The sequence below is a fragment of the Halichoeres trimaculatus genome, unplaced genomic scaffold, assembly GCF_033239565.1.
Source record: "Halichoeres trimaculatus isolate MK-OKI-2021-1 unplaced genomic scaffold, fHalTri1.1 fHalTri1_scaffold_14, whole genome shotgun sequence".
Classification (NCBI taxonomy): domain Eukaryota; kingdom Metazoa; phylum Chordata; class Actinopteri; order Labriformes; family Labridae; genus Halichoeres; species Halichoeres trimaculatus.
Genome location: NW_027437192.1, coordinates 7,825,944 through 7,849,762, shown reverse-complemented (window position 1 = coordinate 7,849,762; position 23,819 = coordinate 7,825,944). Strand labels below are relative to the sequence as shown.

Below are 23,819 nucleotides of genomic sequence, written 5' to 3'. Positions count from 1 at the left end.
ATCATTGGAATGCAGTTTGGTCACAATATATATCATTTAAATTAATCCTCACCACAGGATATCTCGTCAAAACCATCTGTATGGTTTGTGTTTATTTTGAAGGATTAGACCGGAAGTCGTTATCATAGACTACCGTAACATTTATAATAGGCAGCGAGAGGGCGGTGTAAGTGCAGATTTTAGACCGGTTTCTCTCCGATACTGTGGAGGAGGACGCTGGGGTAGAGAAGTCCTCATATCTGTTCGACAAAGTAGAACAACGGATTGTCACGCTAACCTTTCAAGACAACGAAATCCGTCACTGACCGGGTAAATATCAGAATCTTTGTCGGTTGTCGAGTTGACAGTTTGTCGCTAGTTTCGTCGGCTAACGCTAACTGACGCTGTTAGCTTACCAACGGTCGGTGAAACTGAACCAACTCCGAGTTCAAACTGTCACAAACATTTCCTCTACCACTACTAATGCTGTTTCTCTTCCAAACACAACAGGAGAAACTCCAACGAACGGAGGAGGGGATATTTCGTGTAACTTCGAGCTGTCATTAGCGGGAGGACTTTCAACCGAGGGGAACCCCGAGCGGCCCGGTTCCACATCAGCGACTGAAGCCGGGGAGCAGGGTGACGTTGAGCGGATCTACACTCAAGTTCTGACCGGCGAAGGAAAGTGACAACTGGGTGCCGGGTCATCCGGACTGAGACCTCATGAATGGAAATCGGAACAACAGGTGGGAAACGCTGAGTGACAGCCAGGCGTAATGTGGGGTCCAGGTGTTTGACCCTCGTGGATTAACAGTTGCTTGAACAAATCTTGTCAAATTGATCTTGTATATAACAGAATATGGTTATTTTTATTTAGCAGGATCAGGGATGGGGAGTGCAGAGAAACTCGGGATATTTTCTGATTCTCTTATCTCTAGTTTCAATGAGATAAGAAACATGAAACACTGATTCTGAAGCGATTAATGCAAGTGATTGCAAGATAACAATAAAATAATAAACTTTGATAGCTGAAGAGACACAAGGCTAAGAGGCAAAGTGCATTAAGAAGTCATGTTGTTGTGGCATAACTTCACATGTTTGGTGTAAAGGAATTAGGGATGGGTACCTGTCACATTTGAAACGATACAGTACCAATTCCTGGTACCTGGCAATCGGTATCGGTACTAAACGGTACCAATTTTCGGTACTTTTGTGTGCGTCGATGAAAAAAAAATATCAATTTGTTTAATAATAAAATGTAAATTATTTTTTTAAACATATTTATTCTTCAATATATAACCCTGTAATGCTGTGTTCATGTCCAGCATGTAAAATCACCTACTCTTCCAGTCCCTTACAGTCACAAGTTTGCATTTAGGTACCTAAACATGGTACCTTTTGATTTTACATGAATTGATACCCGGTACTTTTGACTGAATTCGGTCGGTACCTATAAAAGTACCTAATTCGGTACCCATCCCTAAAAGGAATTCTAATGTAAGTCAGAGGGTTGATATTTTTCTTTACATATATCAGTCCATCAACAAACCTTTATTTATAAAGCGGCAAATCATAACAAACGTTATTTCAAGAAACTTTCCGAAAAAAATTTAACATGTCTAGACCTGTTAATGTTAAAATTGTAAGGCTCCAAACAGGATTTTTGAACATTTACATGTCCCACATTTTAAAGAAACTAAAATTAAAACCCTTCAAAGCTCAGCTTTATACAAAAACATAGTTATATCAGATTTTTAAGAACATCTGTTGCCGTCTACAATGAACCCTATGCAAGAAACAAAACTGGATAAATTACGGTAGAAGAATACATTAAGAAAAATATGGACTGTTCAAGTTGATCATATTAGGTCTCCATGTCTTGATTTCTGATGTGTAGATTGCAAATCGCTTGTTGTTACTTTCCTCAAAGGTGAAAGGTCAGGGTCTAAACTCATGAGATTGATCAGAAAAAAACAGATTGATCAGAAAAAAAATGATCACAACTTTGAAACAAGGCCATCCAACTCTGACCTGATTGCAGCAGCAAAGTTCAGGTCCAGGTTGAGCCATGAAGATCTCTACATGCAATCGGAAACAGTTTCTAGAAAGCACTTCAAACATCTCAAAATACAGTGACAAATGAATGTCAGGAGTGAGATATTTTGGCTTGACATCAAAGGCTTGTTACTGTAATTACGGCTGATAAAAGGGTCTGAAAATAAGCAAATCAAATGCAAAATGTTAGGAGATACTAACAGTAAGGCTACATGATTATTTTGTTGTCGATATGAATTATTAGATAACATTTAACTTCTAAAATCTAGCCTTAATCAAGCTTTCTGATGGTATCTAGATCAAGCTTTTTTGGATTGACATTATTTCAGTTCTTGTCAAATGTTTGACTCAACACGTAAAATTGAATTCACACAAAAACTGGATTAAACAGAGATTGAAGATTTGGATCTCAGAGGCACTCGTTCATCTCTCAACAAGCATTAACTGATCCTGTAGTTTCTCGGGGGTGTGTTAGCGGTCACTTTAGCTCTCTCCCCCTCTTTCTCTCTGTATGCGCACTCACATGTGAATATCCCAAACCAGTCTCACGGGTTATTTGCTCTGTCTACGTCACGCTTTGTCGGCTGTCAAAGGCAGGTGGTGATCCCGTCAGGTGTGTCTGAAGCCTCAGAGTGGCTGGCTCGCATTCAGGAAGGTGTGTGTGTGTGTTTGAGTGTGTGTTCACATCAGTATGAAGGGCAGCCTTTCACACCAGCTGCTGCCATAGTTACCCAAGCTATCGAATAATGTTCAGTTAACCGCTGCCTGTGTTAATTAGAAATCATTTGAGCATGGCAGCACATTATTCAATTGACTTTGTTGCCAGGGGCTCGATTTGTGAGTCGCAGCTTGTGTATTATTGATGTTGGTGGACTGGGAGGAGGGAAAGAGGGTCAGACTGGTTTGCAGAGACTGACCCATTCATACTCCTCACACTCTGGTCATTTCCCAGCATATGAGCTGCACAGAGCGCTGCTGTATCAGACAGAAGCCTGAACTCAGAAATGTTTAAACACATAAAAAAATTATATCATTTAGTTTCTGCAGATAAGAATCTCTTCACATGATCCTCTCTACCTAGCTCTTTTACTAAATCTGAACTCCTTTTTTGGGACTTTCTGACAGACACATTGAGGGCATGTTTACAATGGCGAGGAAAAAGTGGAGTGCTTAACAGCATGGTGATGACACATGATGAAATTATTTTCCCAGTTGGAGAACTTGGTAGTTGAGTCTCCAAAGAAACTTTTTACTCTGCTTTAACAGACGACAGTTCTCTGCTGGTTTAGGCTGAAATTATTCTTATAAAAATGTGCCTAGTTTTTGAGCTAGTCTTGTGATGTTGTCTTTTAAGCAGTTTAAACATTTTGATTATATTTTTATAACTCAACATGTAGTTTTTCTGTGGCTGTTAAAGTGCTGCAACAAGTAAAAGTCATGTTAATCAGACAGTCTGTTGGTTTCTACTATAGACTGTATGATAGAAGAACATAGTCTCTATGACATCACTGATTTGTTTCTAATGCAAAATTTTAAAGCCACTTGTCGACAGGAGTCATGTTGGAAATACTAAACTTAATTGAGCTTCTTTCAAGCTAGGACGAGGTACAGAGGTGGGTCTTCAGTCTTTTTGCAAACAGCTATTGGGCGCCTGCCTCTCCAATCAAGTCAGCCATGCCTTATGTAGAAGCTAAAATAAGTTTAGCCGGTTTCCTTTACTTTGCAGTGTAGACGACGTTGTCAGTTTGATTTCCCTGTATCCATCCATGGGTGTGGTTATTCTTTATTATGTATGGTGGCTGGAATTAGAACAAAGGCAAAGCAGAATCTCAGAGTCAGGAGCTCAGATATTTTTGTTGACCGCCACCTTTCATCGTCACTTTTCACCGTCACTTTTTATTGTCATGTTCATCTTTTTCACCTTGGTTCTGCCATCATTACTTGTTCAGTTTTCATTTTTTGCCTGAATTACATATTGGCTCTTTTTGGATTTTGGATTTTTGCACAATTAACCCTTTAAACTGATCATTGGACTTTTATTGAACTTTTTGGACGTGTCACAAAAGGAAGAGCTTCACCCAGCAGCTGGACAATTGTTAGACAGCTGCAACACCTTATAAGGGCAAAACTCACAAGTTTGATCACTCAAAAAATGACAAGTTATACAAAAAGTTTCCCCTGACCATTTCAGACCTTAACAGTTTTTTAACCAGGATGAAAACAGATTAATTAATGCTGTAAAGAAATGTCGTCTTTGGCTTGGTGTGTATGTGGTTTCTGGTGTTTCTGCAGCCAGCCTCAAGTGGACAATTAAGGAACTGCAGCTTTAAGCACTTCTGCAATGGGCTTCATTTCTCACAGCTGGAGGTTGGCATTTGTTTCAGAGAGACAGAAGAATAACCTCTGGTGTTTATGTCACATTACAACCAAGAGCAACAAAAAACAAACAAAAAAAAATCAAGATGTGATTAAAGTCCCATTAAGTATTCAATTTTTTACAAGTAATCGATTGTGTGAATATTCAAATTGCAAATCCTGACTCATCTCGGTAAATAACTGAAGAACCTGTGAAGAGCTTTTGATTCAGACTGAAATTAAAAGTTATTACTTGTTCTGACCAACTCAAATGAACCAATCCACCGACAAGACTGAGTGTGTGTGTTTTGAGTTGTTTTGTCTAATCACAGGGAGGGGTTGGTGTCTAACTGGACGAAAAATTACAAGCTGAAAAAGCCGTCATTTCAAGCATAAACTCATAGTGAGTGATACATGTGGCTGTTTCAAAAACTGATTATTGTCAGTCAGAAAACATGACCCGCATATGCTCAGGATAAGATTAGAAGAGAGACAGAATTACCACTTTGTCCACAGGGGGCGCCAAAACCAACATACACTCAGAGCTTCTTAAGTTTCCCCAAACATCATGACTGAGTTGAAGGTTGAAGTAGAGGAAGTTGAGACAGTTTATCTGAAGAGTTGGAATACTGCAGTCCTCACAATCGTATAATGAATCTTACATCTGTGGAGGACTCTGAAATGAGTGGGCTGAATGTCGTGTCTGTGCGCTGCTGCTTGTGTGATGCAGTTTGTGATGAAGCGGTCTGATAAGTGCTCATTAATCTCTCCATTGTTGCTCATTCAACAGGGAACCTTTGTGTTTTTGGGTCATTACTGGTGCAGGAGCTGCTGACTGACTTATGCACAGTTGGGACGCTGGATTCCCTTTGTTGTTCGTTTTGTTCATTAACTGATCAATCCATTAGGTGAATCATACTTTTTATGTGTATGAAGATCTGATATTCTTTTTCTTTTTGATGTGGAGCTTTTTCTATGAAAGGTAAAAAAAAATAACCCTGTGACTAATAACCACAGGTTTGAGAAAAGCTGATAATGTAAAATTCTGAAGTGTTGAAATTCAGCCGTGGAAATTACTGAGTGAAGTGGCCTTTAAAAGTCAGATGAAGGAGATTTTGATCAGTATGACTTCAGGCCACATATAACTGCCTCAGCTGTCAAGTTCAGTCCACAGCTTGGATATTTTTTCACCATCATCGAGAGAAAAGAAATAAAAAAAATACTTCAAAGAAGCTGGAATCTGAGAGTTTAACTTCCTGTTTCTTCAAAAAGTAATCTGATTGAATCATTCTGAGGAAAACTGGTGACTAAATAAATGCTCATGCAGTGACTTCCAGTTTTCAAAAACACTCCCTGATTTGTCTGAGGTGTGTTAACTCCAGTCTAAGTGAGTGAGATTAATGTGTGTGCACCTGTTTTTCTGCCTCCTGTCAGCAGGCCTGTGGTTGCCATGGAGAAGCTGTAGCAGCCTGAGTGCTGTCTCCATGTTAACAGCACATGGGAGGAAGGGACCTCAGAGATGTGGATTTATAACACCTGAGGGCAGGTCGAGGGTCAGCGTTAGCCCTCCTCCTCCCTGAGAGAGGCTTCAATCTAACACAGATTTCACTCACAGCTGCTCGTCGACTCTGATTTCAGGCCATTCTTAATCATCACACCGCTTTTTCTGTCAAAAACACACCTCTGAGTAATCCACCAGTGTATTTCAACTCTGTGCAGACTTGATGTCATGCTGCTCATTGTGTGTATGAGTGGATGTGTGCGTGTGTTAGTGTGTGGGTCCTCTGACTCACATTTGTGGAAACTGTGCGGTTCTCCCTCTTTCTCTCTGTGATGTCATTTAATTTCTTTCACCGAGTACTTTCCAGTTTGGCATTTCTGAAAATTGGTGTCAAATTGTCGTGGCGTGTCAGCCGCCCACTTTCCCTCCCGTCTGGCAAAAAGGCCGCGTCAGTCAGGAGAAATCGCTCTTTATTTGAAATGCCACCAGACCCTGTAACCTTTTTATTCGGTCATTATCAGATGGACGAGGAGGAAAATACAGCGACACCGGCCTGTTTGTTTCAGTTTTTGTCAGTTTGATGGAAGGAAATCTTTTCAACGTCCCTGGCCATCTTCTTTCCTCCTGATTAACCACTTCCTTCCTCCAGTTTGTCTGTACAAAGCTCTGAGCTCGCTTGAAAGGGTAGATCACAGTCAGGATTTCTGGTTTGGGCTCTGTTTTAGAAGTTTGTAACAGTAAATGCTGGAACAAAAAAATACCCCAGAAGTGTCAGAAATTGTTGATGGGGAGTTTGTAAACAAGAATTTACAAATGCTTCAGATTTGTATAGAAGATATCAAGGATAAGACAGATTCTTTCTCTTTCACTCAAGGAATAATAGCAAACCCAAACCAAAATCAAACCTTATTTTATCATATGATCAACAAAAAAAGGAGACAAATTTCTCTCGTATAAAACATTCATTTAATCTTACTGACCAACATTTAGGCCTCTGGTTTTTTTTCTATACCAGGTCCTGGAGGGAAAATCTGTTGCTGTAGCTGCTAAATAACTGCAACTTTTCTGGTTCCGATACTGGTACCTCTGCGATACCGGTCTGATACAAGTGATAAAAAAAAAAAACTGCATGCTCTACTTTGGGATAAGACTGGAAATGTTTTGGTTAAAAGGCAAAAAAAGAGTTATTGAAGTTAATGTACAGAAATTCTGTTCAGTTGTCAACTTTTATGCCCCGGAATGCAGCAAAAAACAAAGAAAGTGTATCAGAGGTAATGTCTAAAACTGAGAGCAGCGGGAAAAAAAGGCATAGAGCTGGTTGCCTGGATTGGCACCACGGATCGGCCTCTTCCCACCAATACCAATCCAGCTTTGAGGGGTGCCAATGCACCGATGCCCGATACAAGGATCAGTATTTGTGCATCCCTTAATACAATTCTGAGGTCATCTAGAGAAACAAACATTGAAGTTGAACGATGTTACAAAAACAACGACTGAGGGTCATTGAGAATTCTTTGTACAGTTCAGGTCATCATTTATCCCATATGTTAATTATCTTAACGTACCGTATGTTTTTCAAGACTAGAAACCAAACAGGAATGTAGATAACGTTCTTTTTCTGCTGTCTTCCTGTAGGAGCAGCTGAAGCTGAAGCCCAAGCCCTCTTTGCACTCCCACGAAGACCCGGCTATGGCACTGTCGGGAAGCCCATCAAGCTCCTGGCCAACTGCTTCCAGGTGGAAATCCCCAAGATCGACGTTTATCTCTATGAGGTGGACATCAAGCCGGACAGATGTCCTCGCAGAGTCAACAGGTGATCAGCGCTGCTGTCTGTATTCCACTCTCAAAACAGAACGTCTCACAGTTTTCTTTAATGAATATGTTGTTTTCTGGTGCTCTTTTCAGGGAGGTGGTGGACTCCATGGTTCAGCACTTCAAGGTGACCATCTTTGGTGACTGTATGCCAGTTTACGATGGGAAGAGGAGCCTTTACACTGCTAACCCGCTGCCTGTCGCCACTGGTGGGGTAAGAAAACTGATAAAATCGAATTCAGCTACATTAATAATCTGAAGTGTTGCGCTCAAGCAAGGTTAGAGTACCTCAGCAGCACTGATCTACCTTGTTGTCTCCTTCAGGTGGATCTAGATGTCACCCTCCCAGGTGATGGTGGCAAAGACCGCCCGTTTAAAGTCACCATTAAGTTTGTGTCGTTGGTCAGCTGGCACATGCTGCATGAGGTCTTGACGGGGCGCGTAGTGGGCGAGCCAGTGGACCTGGACAAACCCATCAGCACTAACCCGGTTCATGCCGTGGACGTCGTGCTGAGACACCTGCCCTCCATGAAGTGAGTTTCCCCTGATATATATACGTATTGGCTCAAAAATGAAACTTTGTATATCGGCCAACACTCCAAATTCTGTGAATATAATAAAGAAATAAAATAATGGGCTGAAGCTGCAGATATTTTTTTGAAGATTTGCGATCTTGTTTGCATGGTTCAGATTGAGTAATCCCATATTTGGCTCCTGTTCTAAGTTAAACTTGAATTTAAGCTGCAGTCTTACAATACGTGCAGCTGACTACTTTGGGCACATTTACCAAAGTAAACCTTTTTATTTAATTTGGGTTTAACTGCTGTACAGTTGCACTTATGTTCCCTGCGAACAGATCTTGAATTTACTTACTGTTGATTATGAATTTGGCCATATTTGCCTGTTGTGGGTAATTTTATGAGTTTCTCAGGAAGAGCATGATCCAGCTTTCAAAAATGATTTATCTTTATGATTTTTTTTGTTTAAAAGCAATTTTCATGAATAAATATATAATATATGTGATGAGTATGCACCATGATACAATATGCTACTTCCAATACAGAAGATTACAGTTAATGATATCTGCAATTATGTATGCAGAAAAAAAGTATCAGCATTGGCTAAATGAGTTGTTAATTATCAGCATATCATATATCAGAAAAAAAATTCAATATCGTGCATTCCTACTTTTCAGAAGAATACAGAGCATTTAAACAACATTATTGTATAGGCTGATTTCACAGTGTCTCTTCATGCTGATTTTGTAATCTATGAACTTATCAATGATCAATTCCACTTCCATGAGCTTCAATTAGTCGATATTTACAGGTACATTTATTTAATCTCTTATATTTTTTTATAAAGCATTGATAAAACTGATAATCTGCAGACATTGAAACGAAAAACAGTCCATTCTTGTCATTAGCCACTATTTGCCCCTTGAAGCGCCATCTACTGGGCGAAAAACCATCAACACAATGATATCACTCTCCCAGCATTTAATGGACGCTGACAACTTTTAAGATCACAAACAAAATGTTAAGTGTGTCTTATGCACTGAAACTCAAGGTTAGAACCTTCACTCCTTGAGCTTCGCAAAGCAAAATGTTTGAGATAATTTCTAGTTTTTGGGATCTGGAGTTTGGTGCAAAACTCGTCAGGTTGAATCCTGCTGCATATGCCGTAAGAAAGGTTTACTTTGTTAAAGTTGAAAAGTGTGAGTGACAGGGAGATTTAGAGAAAACTCGAAGCGTTAGAAGAGGATTTATTTCAGTTGAGTTTTGTAGCTGAAACTTGACCCAGGCGCACTTACATCCTGAAGCTGCTGTTGAGCTCCTCTAATTTATTATGCAGTATTTCAACCACAATGAGTCACATCCTGTAACAGGTGCAGTTTGGTGGAAGCATAAATGTGCCTCACACAGGTGGATATACAGTATCTCTGCTGGCTGCAGGAGGATTTGGATCCAGCATACATAATCCAGCTCGGGTTATGCCATTTGGCGAGTCCATTAACAAGAATAGTTTTAGTGATCTAAAGCCTTCCTGTCCTCCTGTGGTTTCAGACATGTAACTCCGGCTGGGCTTGTGTTATGGTGCACTTAGTGAACCGCTCAGGGAGGGAATCAACTCCCAGACTCCAGTTTTATTTTTGCACCCAGCTAACCTCTGCGTCACCTTTCTGTCCTCCTCAGATACACGCCTGTGGGAAGATCCTTCTTCTCCTCTCCAGAGGGTTACGACCACCCGCTGGGCGGAGGGAGGGAGGTTTGGTTTGGCTTCCATCAGTCTGTACGGCCCGCAATGTGGAAAATGATGCTCAATATCGATGGTGAGGAAAGAAGGTTAAACCAAGGATAGTTAAAGTTATAGTTTGACAGTTTAAAAGTGTGATCAGTCAAGCAGCCAGTTAGTTTCACATTGCATTGAAACTGTGTCCGATTAATTAAACTCATTAATTTACAGGTATTGTATTGTTTTCTTTTATTTACAACTCTGAGCTGTGATGCTGATGCAGATGGAGTACATCTCATGCCCTCTTTGCTGTCTTTGTGCAAACTTGAACCAACAAGCTGCAGCAACATATTAACTTCCAAATAAGCGTGATTCTCATTTTGTTTCATGACTTCAAGCTAAGAATATTTTTAAAATATTGATTTAACTTGAGAACATCATGTGACAAATTATTAGTATTTAAGATCAGGTCAGGATCTTGGAACTATAAAAAGGTCCCTTTTCAGATACAGAGAATTGGTTTCTCTTGTGGCAGAAATATTTGTGATCAAAATCTGACTCCTCTTAATACACTGTGTCCAGTTTTATAACTTTTCCCCATGTTGAACTGTTTCGACTCAGAACCTTATGACCATCTGATTTTCTGCATGGGACTCAGTTTTTCCCTAAAGCCAGTTGACTGGTGTGATTTATTTTAATGTGGCTGCACTTTTCACCAGTGTTTGACTTTTCAACTGATCGTGTCTCATGTCGTTTCAGTTTCAGCCACAGCTTTCTACAAAGCTCAGCCAGTCATCCAGTTCATGTGTGAAGTCCTGGACATCCACAACATTGACGAGCAGCCGCGCCCTCTCACTGACTCCCATAGGGTCAAGTTCACCAAAGAGATCAAAGGTTTGTCACCAAGAAAGGATTACGTTTCACTTTTTTGCTAAGTCAAACCTCTAGAGACTTAATTATGATGATCTTCTCTTAAAGGGGACATATCATGCTGATCCGTGATTTAATAGTTACATATAAAATAATGAAGTTGAAAACAAGACCTTTCACCCCCTGAATTTTCAAAAAATGAGAAATTGTATTTTTTCTGATAGCATTGAATGAGATTTGATGCCTCTGAAAATAGGTCATTGACATTTGTCTTCGAGATTTCGACCTTGTTGACGACACGAAGATCCTTTCTTTTTATTGGAGTAATCTGATAAAGCAGCTCCTCCTCTGTGATGTCAGTTAGTCACACAACCGCCACAGAGGGATACACCCACCAAGAGCCGAGTATAAATAAAGCTCCCTACTTGCTCTGGCTAACTTGACTGAGTGCTAACATAGTGAGGAACTGACAGTAGAGGCGATCTTTAGACTACACTTTCAGCATGATGGATAAAACAGACAGAGAAAAGTGAAGGAGCAGGATGGAGCCCTGTTATAGAAATAGTTTATTGGTGAAGTCTGCCTATATTTCCACATATAAACTATACATGTTACAGTACCGGTTTGACTCACCACACTGAAGCGTCCTGAGATGATCTGTGTGGAGGTGGATTTTCTTCCTCCTGAGCTGCAGAACCGTCCGGGTCTGACTCGGGGTCCAATACAAAAGGACGTATCCTACACTCTGCCATTTTATTAGTGCCATCAATGCCTTACGGTGAAGTTTTGGCAAACAGCAAACTCGCTCGGTCTGCTCCATCCAATATGGCGATTTTGTAAATACTGTCATGCTGCAAAAACCGCCCCCTGGCTCTACCCGCTCCACCCCTCTGATAGAACTGACCAATCAGAGCACAAAGGGCTGTGACGTTGCAAGGTTACTGGAGGTCATTCTCGGAACGGAGCGTTTCAATGAGATCTTCAGAATGGCCTAAAATGAGGATCTTGAGAACGCTATTGTTGGGCAATGAAGGAACTAAATGACTTGTACTGAGGGCAGAAATGCTTTACAGGCATCCTAGTCTGGCTTAGTGAAAAGGAGGAACAAGCATGATATGTCCTCTTTAATCTCTGAATTAAGCTTGAGTTTCTGATTCCTCACAGGTCTGAAAGTGGAAGTGACGCACTGTGGAACCATGCGAAGGAAGTACAGAGTCTGCAACGTAACACGACGCCCTGCCAGCCTGCAAACGTATGTTTCTTCATCACATCACTAAACCTGCCATCGAAGCCGACTTTAAATAACAGGAGATCCTTGTTTTCCTTACGTGCACAGGTTTCCCCTGCAGCTCGAGAACGGTCAGACAGTGGAGCGCACGGTGGCACAGTACTTCAGGGAGAAGTACAACCTGCAGCTCAAGTACCCTCACCTGCCGTGCCTGCAGGTGGGGCAGGAGCAGAAGCACACATACCTGCCTCTCGAGGTAAGGACAGATGGAGACTCTGCAGTCGCCTTCACACATGCACAAAATCACTGAAACTTCATGTTGTGCATGTGTGAATGCAGACAGCTGGAATGGAGCGTTTGACAGTTTTACAAGCAAGTTCATGTGTGAAAAAGGCTTTATTTATGAAGCTAAATCATGCAGACTTGCATCAAAAAGCCCAAACATTTTTCTCTTGACAACAAATAAATCCAATTCAACAAATCTAAGCAACGTTTCATCAATTTGCACAGAGCAGACAGGAAGTCTTGAAATATGTTGACACCAGATTGTATTTAGCTTTAATACAACAACAAAAAATAACATAAGCAGGCCAGAAGGCAACAGGTTTGAGGTTTTACAGCCCAACATGAATGAGAGAAGGCTAATCATTGGGGTGTCTTGTAACTCTAGCTATCTGGCGGCCCTGCTACGTGCCGAACTGAACATGCAACTGGTATGAGTTGATAGACTCAAGGCGTGTTTATGAAATCTTTAAGTCTTGAATCAACATATTTAATTCATGAAATTGCTTCTTGGATCCTTCAGCTGCTCTGTCTACAGTAAACAGACAGTGTAAAATATAAACGGTGACTGTGTAAGATTATTAAACTGACTCTTACTGTTTCCTCTCAGGTGTGTAACATCGTGGCCGGTCAGCGCTGCATCAAAAAACTAACAGACAACCAGACATCCACCATGATCAAAGCTACAGCTCGCTCTGCTCCGGACAGACAGGAGGAGATCAGTCGACTGGTGAGCGTCAAAAGAACCAGACGTAAACATCAAGACGCTCCCTCTTCTCTTTATGAGTCCTCTTAACTTCATACGTCTGTTTTCTTCTCTTAGGTGAGGAGTGCAAACTACGAAGCAGACCCCTTCGTGCGGGAGTTTCAGTTCCGGGTCCGAGACGAGATGGCTCAAGTGACGGGTCGAGTACTGCCTGCCCCCATGCTGCAATATGGCGGCAGGGTGAGCTCTGAACAATTCATGGTACCTTCCCCTTTAAATCACGCTTTATATGCATGAGGGCAGCAGGGTGGACTATTAATCCTGATTTTGATTTTCAGTCTTGTTTTTTTTCTTTTGCTTTTAATGGCTCAAAATCTTTGCAACACTTGGAAGAAGTTATAAAATTCTTCAAGAACTGTCATTTTTTCTTAAATTTGATCATTAATGGTGCTTTCTGATTGCGTCTTGTCTGTCTCTAACATTCTTTGTTTGAGATTTTTGTGGAATTATACTTTGCTGTATCAAGAGATCACATTTGAAGCAGCTTTTTTAGTTTGAAATCAGTTTCTGTTTTGCATGTATGCCATAAAAACTGAGTGATTCATTAATTAGGAGTACATTTCATGCCCATGGAATTTACTTATTAATTTCTCTAAGTATTAATTTCAAGCAATGACCAATTCTACAGTTTACATAATTTATTTGGCTAAAAATGCAAATCATGTTTTGGAATTTTCAGTTTTTATACTGTTTGATTTTTCAAATGTCAAGTTTGCTCTTCAAAATTAACACTAGAATTTATGTTTGTGAATACTATTTTCAGTGTTATTTGTTCAAAATAATCATCAAAACATGACAAAGGTGTTTTAAAAACTATTCTAATAATTCATATGGATAAAATAATTCATTTTGTGTCTGATTGAGAAAAAAGGCCTATAAAAAGGCCTTTCTCCAAAGTCACATGACTTAAATCATTTGAAGTCACATCTTTTTTGGAGGGAACCATAAAGAAAGTTTCGCATATTTTAACTCCTCCTCATCAATATTTCATCAAAATGATTGTCTGTACATGGGGCGCACTAATTGTTCGTCAACCGCGTTACCAACAGTTTCCGGTGTTCTCAGTAGAAATATTTAAAAAAAACAAAATGTGAAGAAAATACACAGAAATATGAGGTCATTGAGGTCAAGTGGTGCCATGTTCAAGGTCTGCAGTTGGCACAAAAGCCAAAAAATGGAGAAAATGTCAACTGTGAGACCTATCACAAAATTTTGTGCCATAGTTCTTTTAAATTTTGGCTAAACTGATATAAATGATGAGGAACTTTTCTAGGGAGCGTAGTCTGACATAGAAATGTTGAATAACTCTAAATTCATTATAATATAGATTCATATTGAAAAAATAGTCACATCTTTTGTCCATAACATGGTTGAGAAAATTATGCTCCAAATTTTTTTTTGTTGCTACTCAAATATTTAAGAAATCAGTAGAGATTAAGCTTGCCAACTTATGAATTAAGTACATTACAGGTGTATCATTTGCAATCAAACAGAATATGAATATCACCTTTTTGTATACCTGAAATGTTCCCCTAATTATAGAATCACTCCTTTAAAACAATCTGTGTCTTTTGTTCTTGAAATCCTTTCTGGCTTCTTTGAATCTTTGAATCCATCCTTTCTCTGTGTCCTTGTACTCTATGTGTCTGTGCGACTGTCAGCCCCAGCAGATCAACCCTGCGCTGTCGTTGCAGAACCGCACGGTGGCCACGCCCAGCCACGGGGTGTGGGACATGAGGGGGAAGCAGTTTCACACCGGAGTCGAGATCAAGATGTGGGCCATCGCCTGCTTCGCCACCCAGAGGCAGTGCAGGGAGGAGATCCTGAAGTGAGTTCACAAAGAAGACAGTCACAAATCACTGTTTGTCTCTTTTACAAAATGTTTTACGTTTTGTTTCTTGTCCGCTCATAGGAGCTTCACTGACCAGCTGCGCAAAATCTCAAAGGATGCTGGGATGCCGATCCAGGGCCAGCCATGTTTCTGTAAATACGCCCAGGGAGCAGACAGCGTGGAGCCCATGTTCAGACATCTGAAGAACACATACGGCGGCCTGCAGCTCATCATCGTGATCCTGCCAGGGAAAACGCCAGTCTATGGTATTTATTTATAGATCCAACAGCAGAACAAGCTGTTTGGCATTAGCAGAGGAATTATTTGGCGAAGAAAAGTAGGTAAAGTAAACAGAGGATCCAGTTTCAGAGGATTATTTGATCTCTGACCCACAGCTGAGGTGAAGCGGGTCGGTGACACCCTCCTCGGCATGGCCACTCAGTGCGTGCAGGTGAAGAACGTCGTGAAGACGTCTCCTCAGACGCTCTCAAACCTCTGCCTCAAGATCAACGTCAAACTAGGAGGAATCAACAACATCCTGGTTCCACACCAACGGTAATAACATTAACCCTCATGTAATTCTTGTCGCCTGATCTCATAGGTAGCGTGTGTTTTTATTTTTGTTTCTGCACTCCTCTCTTTAGACCGTCAGTGTTCCAGCAGCCCGTCATCTTCCTCGGTGCAGATGTCACTCATCCTCCTGCAGGAGACGGAAAAAAGCCATCAATAGCTGCGGTGAGACATGACCTCAGGGTCTTGATTTCTTGTTCCAGTCACATTTTTTAATCACGTAATTTGTGTTTCATAATCCTAAATTCATCGACTATTCCCCTCCAGGTGGTGGGCAGCATGGACGCTCATCCCAGCAGGTACTGTGCAACAGTGCGGGTCCAGAGACCCAGACAGGAGGTCATTCAAGACTTAGCCTCAATGGTGCGAGAACTCTTGATCCAGTTCTACAAATCGACCCGCTACAAGCCGACTAGGATCATCTTCTACAGAGACGGAGTGTCGGAGGGACAGTTCAGACAGGTAGAGCAGCTTTACTTGTTGTTTTTGGCTCTGAGCAAATAAGTCACACCTGTTTATGGAAGCAAACCTCGACTACATTCAGCAAAGAAGAATCTGACGCTCACTTCTTGCCAATTTAAGTCCACTTTTCTTTTTCTTTGCCAGCTCTTCTGTATGTTTCTCCTCCAAGAGCATGTTTAATGGTTTGTTTACACTGAAAGTGTTTGTGTATTTTCCTGAACAGGTGCTGTACTACGAGCTGCTGGCAATCAGGGAGGCTTGCATCAGTTTAGAGAAGGACTATCAGCCGGGGATCACTTACATTGTTGTGCAGAAACGTCATCACACACGGCTCTTCTGCGCGGATCGCAATGAGCGGGTGAGTCACACATCAGAGTTCTTCATGCAAGATATATTAACAGCATGTTAGGAGTCTAAAAATGTCTATGATTTTTAATCTTTCCTCCCTTATGGATTCGTTTGGTGAGTTTTTTTTGATGAGTCTGTTAAATTCTGTTTTGCTGTCAGGTTGGACGAAGTGGAAACATTCCTGCCGGCACGACAGTGGACACAGACATCACCCATCCCTACGAGTTTGACTTTTACCTCTGCAGCCACGCTGGAATCCAGGTGAGCTGTGCGGCACAAAACAAGCTTTTTGAGTAGACAAATATTTACCAAAAAAAAAGAACAAAGCTTCGGTGGCATCATTCAACAGATAACTGCTGTTTTGAAGCCTTGAGTTTGGGATTCGTTACGTCATCAGTTCAAGCTAAACTTGGCACATTTGTTCAAGGGGGGAATGTACATCATTGATTCTTTTTTAAGCTATCATTAGCTATGAAACAACACTTTTAAAATCCCAGTCTGTCAAACATGCACTGTTATTTTATTCACGGCCTGTTCGTCCTCTCTCCACGGAGCGTCATCCTCTGTGGTCTGATTAACTCTGTCGTCTCCCTCCAGGGTACGAGCCGGCCCTCCCACTACCACGTGCTGTGGGACGACAACTGTTTCACCGGAGACGAGTTCCAGCTCCTCACCTACCAGCTGTGCCACACCTACGTCCGCTGCACCCGCTCCGTCTCCATCCCTGCACCGGCTTACTACGCCCACCTGGTGGCCTTCAGAGCTCGATATCACCTGGTGGATAAAGAGCACGACAGGTGAGGAGACAGTCTCAGGATATTCATTCCTCACATTGATTAGCGTGTTTGAATCTCCTGTGAAGATTGTTATTCTGGTTACATAAAAGACTGAATTCCCCTGATTCCCCTCAATGAGCTGGGAAAACAAACCAGGTCATCAGACTGAAGACTGACATTTTCAGCGCCCGTTATCTCTGCTCCCTGGTGTGTGACACACAACCTCAAACAAAAACAACTTTTGTCAACATCTCTGCCTGAAGAAATCAGACTTAGTGGAAAAACTTCACAGATTTTTTTAAAGCTACAGAGTCTCTCTTTGTTACTGAGGACTTCAGGACCAGATCAGCAAAGAGAGGAGATATGCTGCTCTGTCCACAGGGGTCACTAAGATCCAGGCTAAATAACAGTTAGTCACAGGAGCACTAAAGGAGCGATAGGACATTTTTAAACCACTGTGTTTGATCACAAAGTTATTTAGGTTTTGTATGTATATAAAAAAAAAGCAGACAGGGGGCGCCAAAATGAACACAAACATTCAGTCAGAAATTTCATCTTTATCGTTTTTACCACCAAAGTTTTTGATTCTACTATAGAAAATGATTAGAGCCTCTGAAAAAAATGTAAAATATTTTTTTTTCTGAGACTAAAAATTAAAATCAAGATTTTGGGGCATTAAGTCAAAATTTAGAGATTAAACCTTTATTACTTGGATATCATAGAGGCCATCTGGACTGTTTTTTTTTCTTGATTTGGCTTTCAAAGATTCCAAGATCAATCTTTTTGAGGAGCTTATCATCTCATCTTTCAGGAACCATTTGAATTTTTTTCACTTGCCCACATATTCAGAGAGTTACGGTAAAGGAAGCACTTTTAAAATGACAACAACTTGCATCAAGTATAGCCTGTAATTGGAATACCATTGCAAGTAGGGATGGGTACCTTTCACAATTGAAACAATACAGTACAGATGCCCGGTACCTGGCAATTGGTACCAGTACTCAACTGTACCAATTTTCTGTACTTTTTTGGCTTAATGTGGTAAAAAGTATAAATTTGTTTAATAATAAAATATAATTTTTGTTCAGTTGTACGTAATTCTTCTTCAATATATAACCTTGCAAAGCTATATTCATGTCCAGCTTGGAAAATGGTCTACTCTTCCACTCCCTTACAGTCACAAGGATGCGTTTAGGTACTTAAACATGGTACCTTTTGATTTTACCTGAAACGATACCTGGTCCTTTTGAAGGAATTCGGTCATTAAGTACCTAATTTGGTACCCATCCCTAATTGCAAATGAATTCCTATGGAGTGCCTGGTTATTGCTATAAACTTTGTATTTTCTTCTTTAAGGAGCCGTTTAAGTTTTCTCACTAGTCCAGATAGTTGAAGAGTTACGGTAATTTAAACAGCACTAATGAAATGGGAGCACCTGTGCTCTGATTGGTTTAAATGGTTAAAGTCAGAGTTTGGCGATTTAATCAGTTAGAATTTGGAGAAAAAAAAAGACTTAAGAATTTTTAAAGAAGAAAAAGAAAATGTTTGTTTTTACTCCCCTTACCACTCATTTCATGGAGAAAAGTAATGATGTAGTTACTGACTCTTCTTTCTCTGGTTTCCTCCTGGCAGTGCGGAGGGCAGCCACGTCTCAGGGCAGAGTAACGGCAGGGACCCTCAGGCGTTGGCCAAGGCTGTCCAGGTCCACCACGACACAATGAGGACCATGTACTTTGCCTGAACCCCTCCACCCCTCTCCACCTCCCTCCACCTGCTCAGACAGTCTCAGTGTCTGACTTGCATCAGCCACCTTGTCTCACACAGAGTTCCTCATCCGGGCCGGGCACAGCTTCGGTCATCTGAGCTCGACGGCAGCTGTTGTGACTGCCGTCTGTGTGAGGACGTAATAAGCCAGAGAAGAGTTACGGCCACGTTATGCAATAAGAAACCAGCCAATCGTTTTCTGCTCCCAACCTCGCGTCTCTTACTTCATCTCCTCTGCTGTATCTGAACCCAGTGGATTAACCTTCTTCAGCTCACGCGTCACATCCACGGCTTCCACTTCTGACAGCAGCTTAGAGTTTAGTTTGGCTGTCTTTACTTTTACACGTCTAAGCAGCAGGGAATTGTTTTTTTTTTCTGTTGGAGTTGGCTTGAAGCAGAACCAATGTGGAGCCAGCTCGCTGTCGCCTCTGAGCCTGATTGGTGGTTTATATTGTCGACAGTTTTCACGTGTGTTTGTGGGTTTTCTGCTTGTTTAGATGTCAGCTCTTTCTCCCTTTAAGCCAGCCGTTCTCCTCTTGTGTGACTCAGCACGCTGCGCACACAGACACTGAATGATCTTCATTTCATTTCACACAAAACCACGTACAGCTATTGATTGTGTCGCTTGAGGCCTTAGCGCGAGGCGAGGTGCATGACCACGACTGTTAGAGCACGCCACGGCCACGATGTTATGGACAATTTCAAACTTCTCTCTGACAGTTCAGCTTGGTACAAAGTGGAAAACCAAACGTTTGTGTGTTTTATTCCTCTTGATATTTATAACTTCTTTTTTTTCTTTTGAGCTTCAGGAAACATTCAGCGGTAGAGCAGAGCAGTTTGAGTCCCACAGTCCCAAACTGACCAAGAGAAGCAACAAGTGCAATAAGCGGGTCAGAGGCGTGTGTTTTCAGTGAGACGGGTGGTTTTATTTGTGGGTTTTGGGAAGTTACATGAACTAGGATGTAAAGTGTTTGACATTCTTGTGAGGAAGCAGGGTTGGCGTTGTGATGTCTGAGAGCGTTCAGAGAGTTTTATCAAAGTGCCTGAGTCGGTGGTTAGAGATGAAATGTCAGAGGAACAGAAGGGTTTTTTTTGTCGTATGTTGGTTCAGACTCGTGTTAAATTTGAAAACATTGCACTGCTTGACACGGAGGAGCTGGACTGTAGACGATCTAGACGCATGTGTGTGAATATTTCTAACACTTTGTCCACTCAATCAGGAAATAATCACTCTCATACTCTTTAAACACTCTGTTTCTTTGCAATCAGAGCATCTAGTATTTATGTAAACATGTTAGAATAAAATTTTAGATTTTTAATCTTAGTAATATTTAAAAACAGGAAGTCTTTGGTATTTGTTACTCCAAATTTGATCAACTTTAACCTCTCAGCAGTGAAAAACAGAGATTATTGATTATTAAATTTTACAAAGATTCCTCCGTCATGTCAAGTTAGAAGTTAACCCAGGCAGACAAAACAAACCATGAACTAGCAAAAGGATCCAAAACTTCTTTGAAGATGTTTAGAAAACTTGTTTATCTCAAACTGATGGATTCAGGAACTGATAGTTATCACATTTGCACAAGGTCTGAATTTTTCCAACCTGTTTTTATAAATAACATGCGATAACCTGTGCACTTCAGATTTATGGATTCTGTGAAAAGTTGCGTATTTATTCTTTGGGATCAGTTTCAGCTCTAGTTTGGAGATAAATTGGATATGAATTGGAATAGCTTTTGATGAATAATGTCCATAACAGTTTCTGCTTCATCTTCTGCTTCTTATTTATCCCTCCTCATAATCTTTAAAAATGTATTTAATCAGCGTAAACCACATACACTGCTTGGACTCCAGCGTCCTGACGTGTGTCTGAAGCTTTTCAACCTTTAACAAACTTCTCCTGGTCTGTCGCGCTGTCAAACACAGACTTCAGGTTTCACCACTTGGACCAAACCATTGTGCCTGGTCGGAGGGGGGGAGGATGTGGAGGATTGTCGCAGCTCTCTGCTCTCACAAACTTACTCGTTTAACTTTCTCTGCTAACCGCTAACCGTGCTAGCTCCACGTCACCAGAACCAAACTGAAGCTGCTATGAGACAACATTTATTTAAGACGTAAACAGATACATATAGGCTTTATTCATTAATATAAAGAGATGATGATGATGAGGAGGAGGAAGAGGAGGATTTGGTATTTTACTGCACTTAAAGAGATGCATGTGTTTATCGTTGTTTGCAGTCGGAGTTTGTGCTTGATTATTTTGCCTCTACGCGTTTTAATTGACAGAAATCAGAACAGATTGTCCCCCTGTGTGTGTGTGCGTGTGTGTGTGTTTGATGTCACTTTGAAGCTGTTTCTTAATGTCAGACATTACCAGCATTGATTTTACTTGAAAGAGAAACTAGTCGAGGGCATGTTTAAGTGTTGGCTCTGCTTGAATTTTGAGTCTTTAGATATTTCGAGCCTTATTAGGAGAACTTTTCTCTGCTCATGATGCCACGTACAGAAAATCGACCTCTGGAGCCTGCACGCAGCGGGACTCTGTCTTATCAGATGCCTTTTTTCCTCAAAGTGAAAGCATTTTTAAGTCTGGGTTGAGATATATTTATATGTAAAGATATTAATGTAATGCACACACCACTTATTTTTTCTAACAAAGTCCTATTTGAAGCAAAAGCGTGCTAGCTGTAGTGAAAAATGGTGTTTAATAACCGTCTGTGAGATTTTTTTTTTTCTTCAAATTGAATAATGCAATAGGTTTACTTACTGTGTGTTTGCTGGTTGACCTGCTACTAAGTGGAGACTGTAAGGGGGTTGTTTTTAAATCATGTAAGTGATCAGATGAACCTTCAACCCTCCTCTGCACAGACCTGTGAAATCCTCCCTCTTACTGCCATTTTATCATCTCAAGAAGCTCCTCAAAAGGCTTTTATTTTGAAGGGGCGTCAGACGCTTCTCAACACGTGACCTGCAAACTGCATCGGATTTTATTCAGATTCATTTAGCACATTCATGAGAGGGGGAGGGTTGAAAGTTCATCCCCGGACCGATTCTACGTCCGCAGACTGTGCCTTTCCTGATGGTGCTGAATAAAAAACGAGTAAATCAAAGAAATCTTAACTTTCAGAACGGCCGCAGAGGTCTAAAATGAGAAGTATATATTGATACAAGACGATACTGTAAGGTGTGATCGTGTGTGTGTGTGTTTGTTATGTAATTTGTGTGTGTGTGTGTGTGTGTGGATAACTCTGACATATGCCAAGAATACAAAAATATGCAGACCTGATCAGTGTGGAGCTGACCGGACCAAAAGGCCTGTGGGGATCGGTTTTAAAGGACGGGCACTCTCAGCACAACCCAAAAACTTTTACGGCTCAAAGTTCTGAAGCTAGGGAAAACAAGTAGCTCCGTTTAGACATTATGTAGCATTATTTATTTTCTGTAGGGGAAATGGCAGCTCGTTTACTGCCGGTGAACACTTTTTTTTTCCTCCTCTTGATTAATTTCTCATCTTTGAATGGATGGCAATAATGTGTGCAATCAGTGTGCGAGTCACCATCTGACCCATTTTTAATCTGAGATCGTTTTTACACCGGCCTGGTTAGCTTGTTCCTCCTGAGTGCCCGTCTGCCACATTAAGGGATTCCCCACATTACTAAATCTTTAAACCTCTGTGGTCAGCTGCATATCGTACTCAAGAACAAGACAAATGATGTGTGGGTTTCACAGTATATTCATGTGCTTTTATTTTATTTTATTTTTTTGCCTGAATTAGTAAATAGTGTCACTTTTAGAAGTTAAACTGTATGTCAAGACCTTTTTGTCTTAACACTCATCTGATCCTGGTCCTAAGTTGAGCCTTTTTATTTGGTTGTCATATTTAATTTTTTGGAATAAATACTCTATGTATGAAAAGACGTGTGTTTGTTTGTCTTTAATTTATAAACATCAGACCGAATAAAGAAATGATTATGGTTAGAGGAAGGCAGCGGCAATTACAAAGTCCAACTCTGGTTCCAGTAATTAAGTTTCAACAAGTAGGTTATACGTGATGTTTATGTACACAGATCAAACATTATACTGCTGCTCATTGGCCTGATTCTACCGAAGTCAATAAAACTAATTTGAATGACCCCATACTACAAATTCTGAGCCCTCATTTTCACATTTATCTCTTATTTTCATTTTCATGATATTTGCCTTTTTTATTTAATCAAACTCCTCGAGGGAGACTGGAGAGCCTCAATCAAGTGAGAACCTCTGGAAATGCTCAAAACTGCAGTTCCTCAAGTGTCCACTTGAGGCTTGCTGCAGAGAAACCAGGAACCACATACACACTAAGCCAAAAAAGATTTTTACAGCATCAATGAACACATTTAAAGACTGGTTCAAAAAATCGGCCTAGGTCTTGTTCCCTCATTTCTCTATCCGCACAAACTGTGGGGATGGGATGTGTATTGATTAGATTTTATTGATACTAATGCCATTATTGATCCAATTGTTTATTGATTCCCTTTGCAATTCCTCCCATATATCTTGTGTACACAAAGCCGGCTTTACAGGTTTTCTGTCAACAACATTTTATTCAGTTTTTAAGTAAATAAATATGACATGACTTGTATTTAGCACTGTGCCACAGCAATTTATTTTAACATGTCGGTGGTGTGTTCACCCTTGCTTGACATTATGGTGTTGGACAAATTGCACCTTATGTTGTTTGCGTCCTTTTTGGTAAAGTGAAGCCAGTTCAGTTGTCTTCTTTGAAATCCTGCTGTTGACTGACAAGGGTGATTGATGTATAACACATTCATGTGACGTCGATGTAAGGCATAAAGTAAAGAATCAACAAGGGAATCATTAACCACAAAGGCTAATGATGACGATGGATCAAACCATTTTTTGATTGATCATTAAGAGGAACTGTTATCGATATCCATCCTTAACTGTGGGTTGAATTATGACTTGTTATTTTCAAGGTTAAACTT

General features: G+C 40.7%; 1 protein-coding gene across 3 annotated transcripts; it reads left to right on the top strand.

Moving 5' to 3' along the window:
- Positions 1-160: 160 nt before the first annotated feature.
- Positions 161-22,687, top strand: ago3b (argonaute RISC catalytic component 3b). 3 transcript variants are annotated; one of them, XM_074686354.1, is made up of 20 exons: positions 161-309; positions 490-725; positions 7,526-7,703; positions 7,796-7,916; positions 8,027-8,235; positions 9,898-10,034; positions 10,697-10,831; positions 11,972-12,059; positions 12,144-12,291; positions 12,928-13,047; positions 13,141-13,263; positions 14,778-14,911; positions 14,996-15,180; positions 15,310-15,469; positions 15,559-15,649; positions 15,752-15,946; positions 16,170-16,304; positions 16,454-16,555; positions 16,892-17,091; positions 18,703-22,687. In XM_074686354.1, the coding sequence occupies exons 2-20, from the start codon at positions 707-709 to the stop codon at positions 18,809-18,811; spliced, it is 2,589 nt and encodes an 862-aa protein (XP_074542455.1). In that variant the 5' UTR covers positions 161-309; positions 490-706; the 3' UTR covers positions 18,812-22,687. The 3 variants fall into 3 exon arrangements, with proteins under 3 accessions (XP_074542455.1, XP_074542454.1, XP_074542453.1); XM_074686353.1 differs by having other exon boundaries at positions 13,141-13,284; XM_074686352.1 differs by having other exon boundaries at positions 13,141-13,284; positions 14,745-14,911.
- The last annotated feature ends 1,132 nt before the right edge of the window (positions 22,688-23,819 follow it).

Coding starts and splice junctions, on each gene's coding strand:
- ago3b (XM_074686352.1), top strand. Junction 14,912..14,995: donor TGCAGGGAGGAGATCCTGAA/GTGAGTTCACAA, acceptor GTCCGCTCATAG/GAGCTTCACTGACCAGCTGC. Junction 15,650..15,751: donor AAAAGCCATCAATAGCTGCG/GTGAGACATGAC, acceptor ATTCCCCTCCAG/GTGGTGGGCAGCATGGACGC.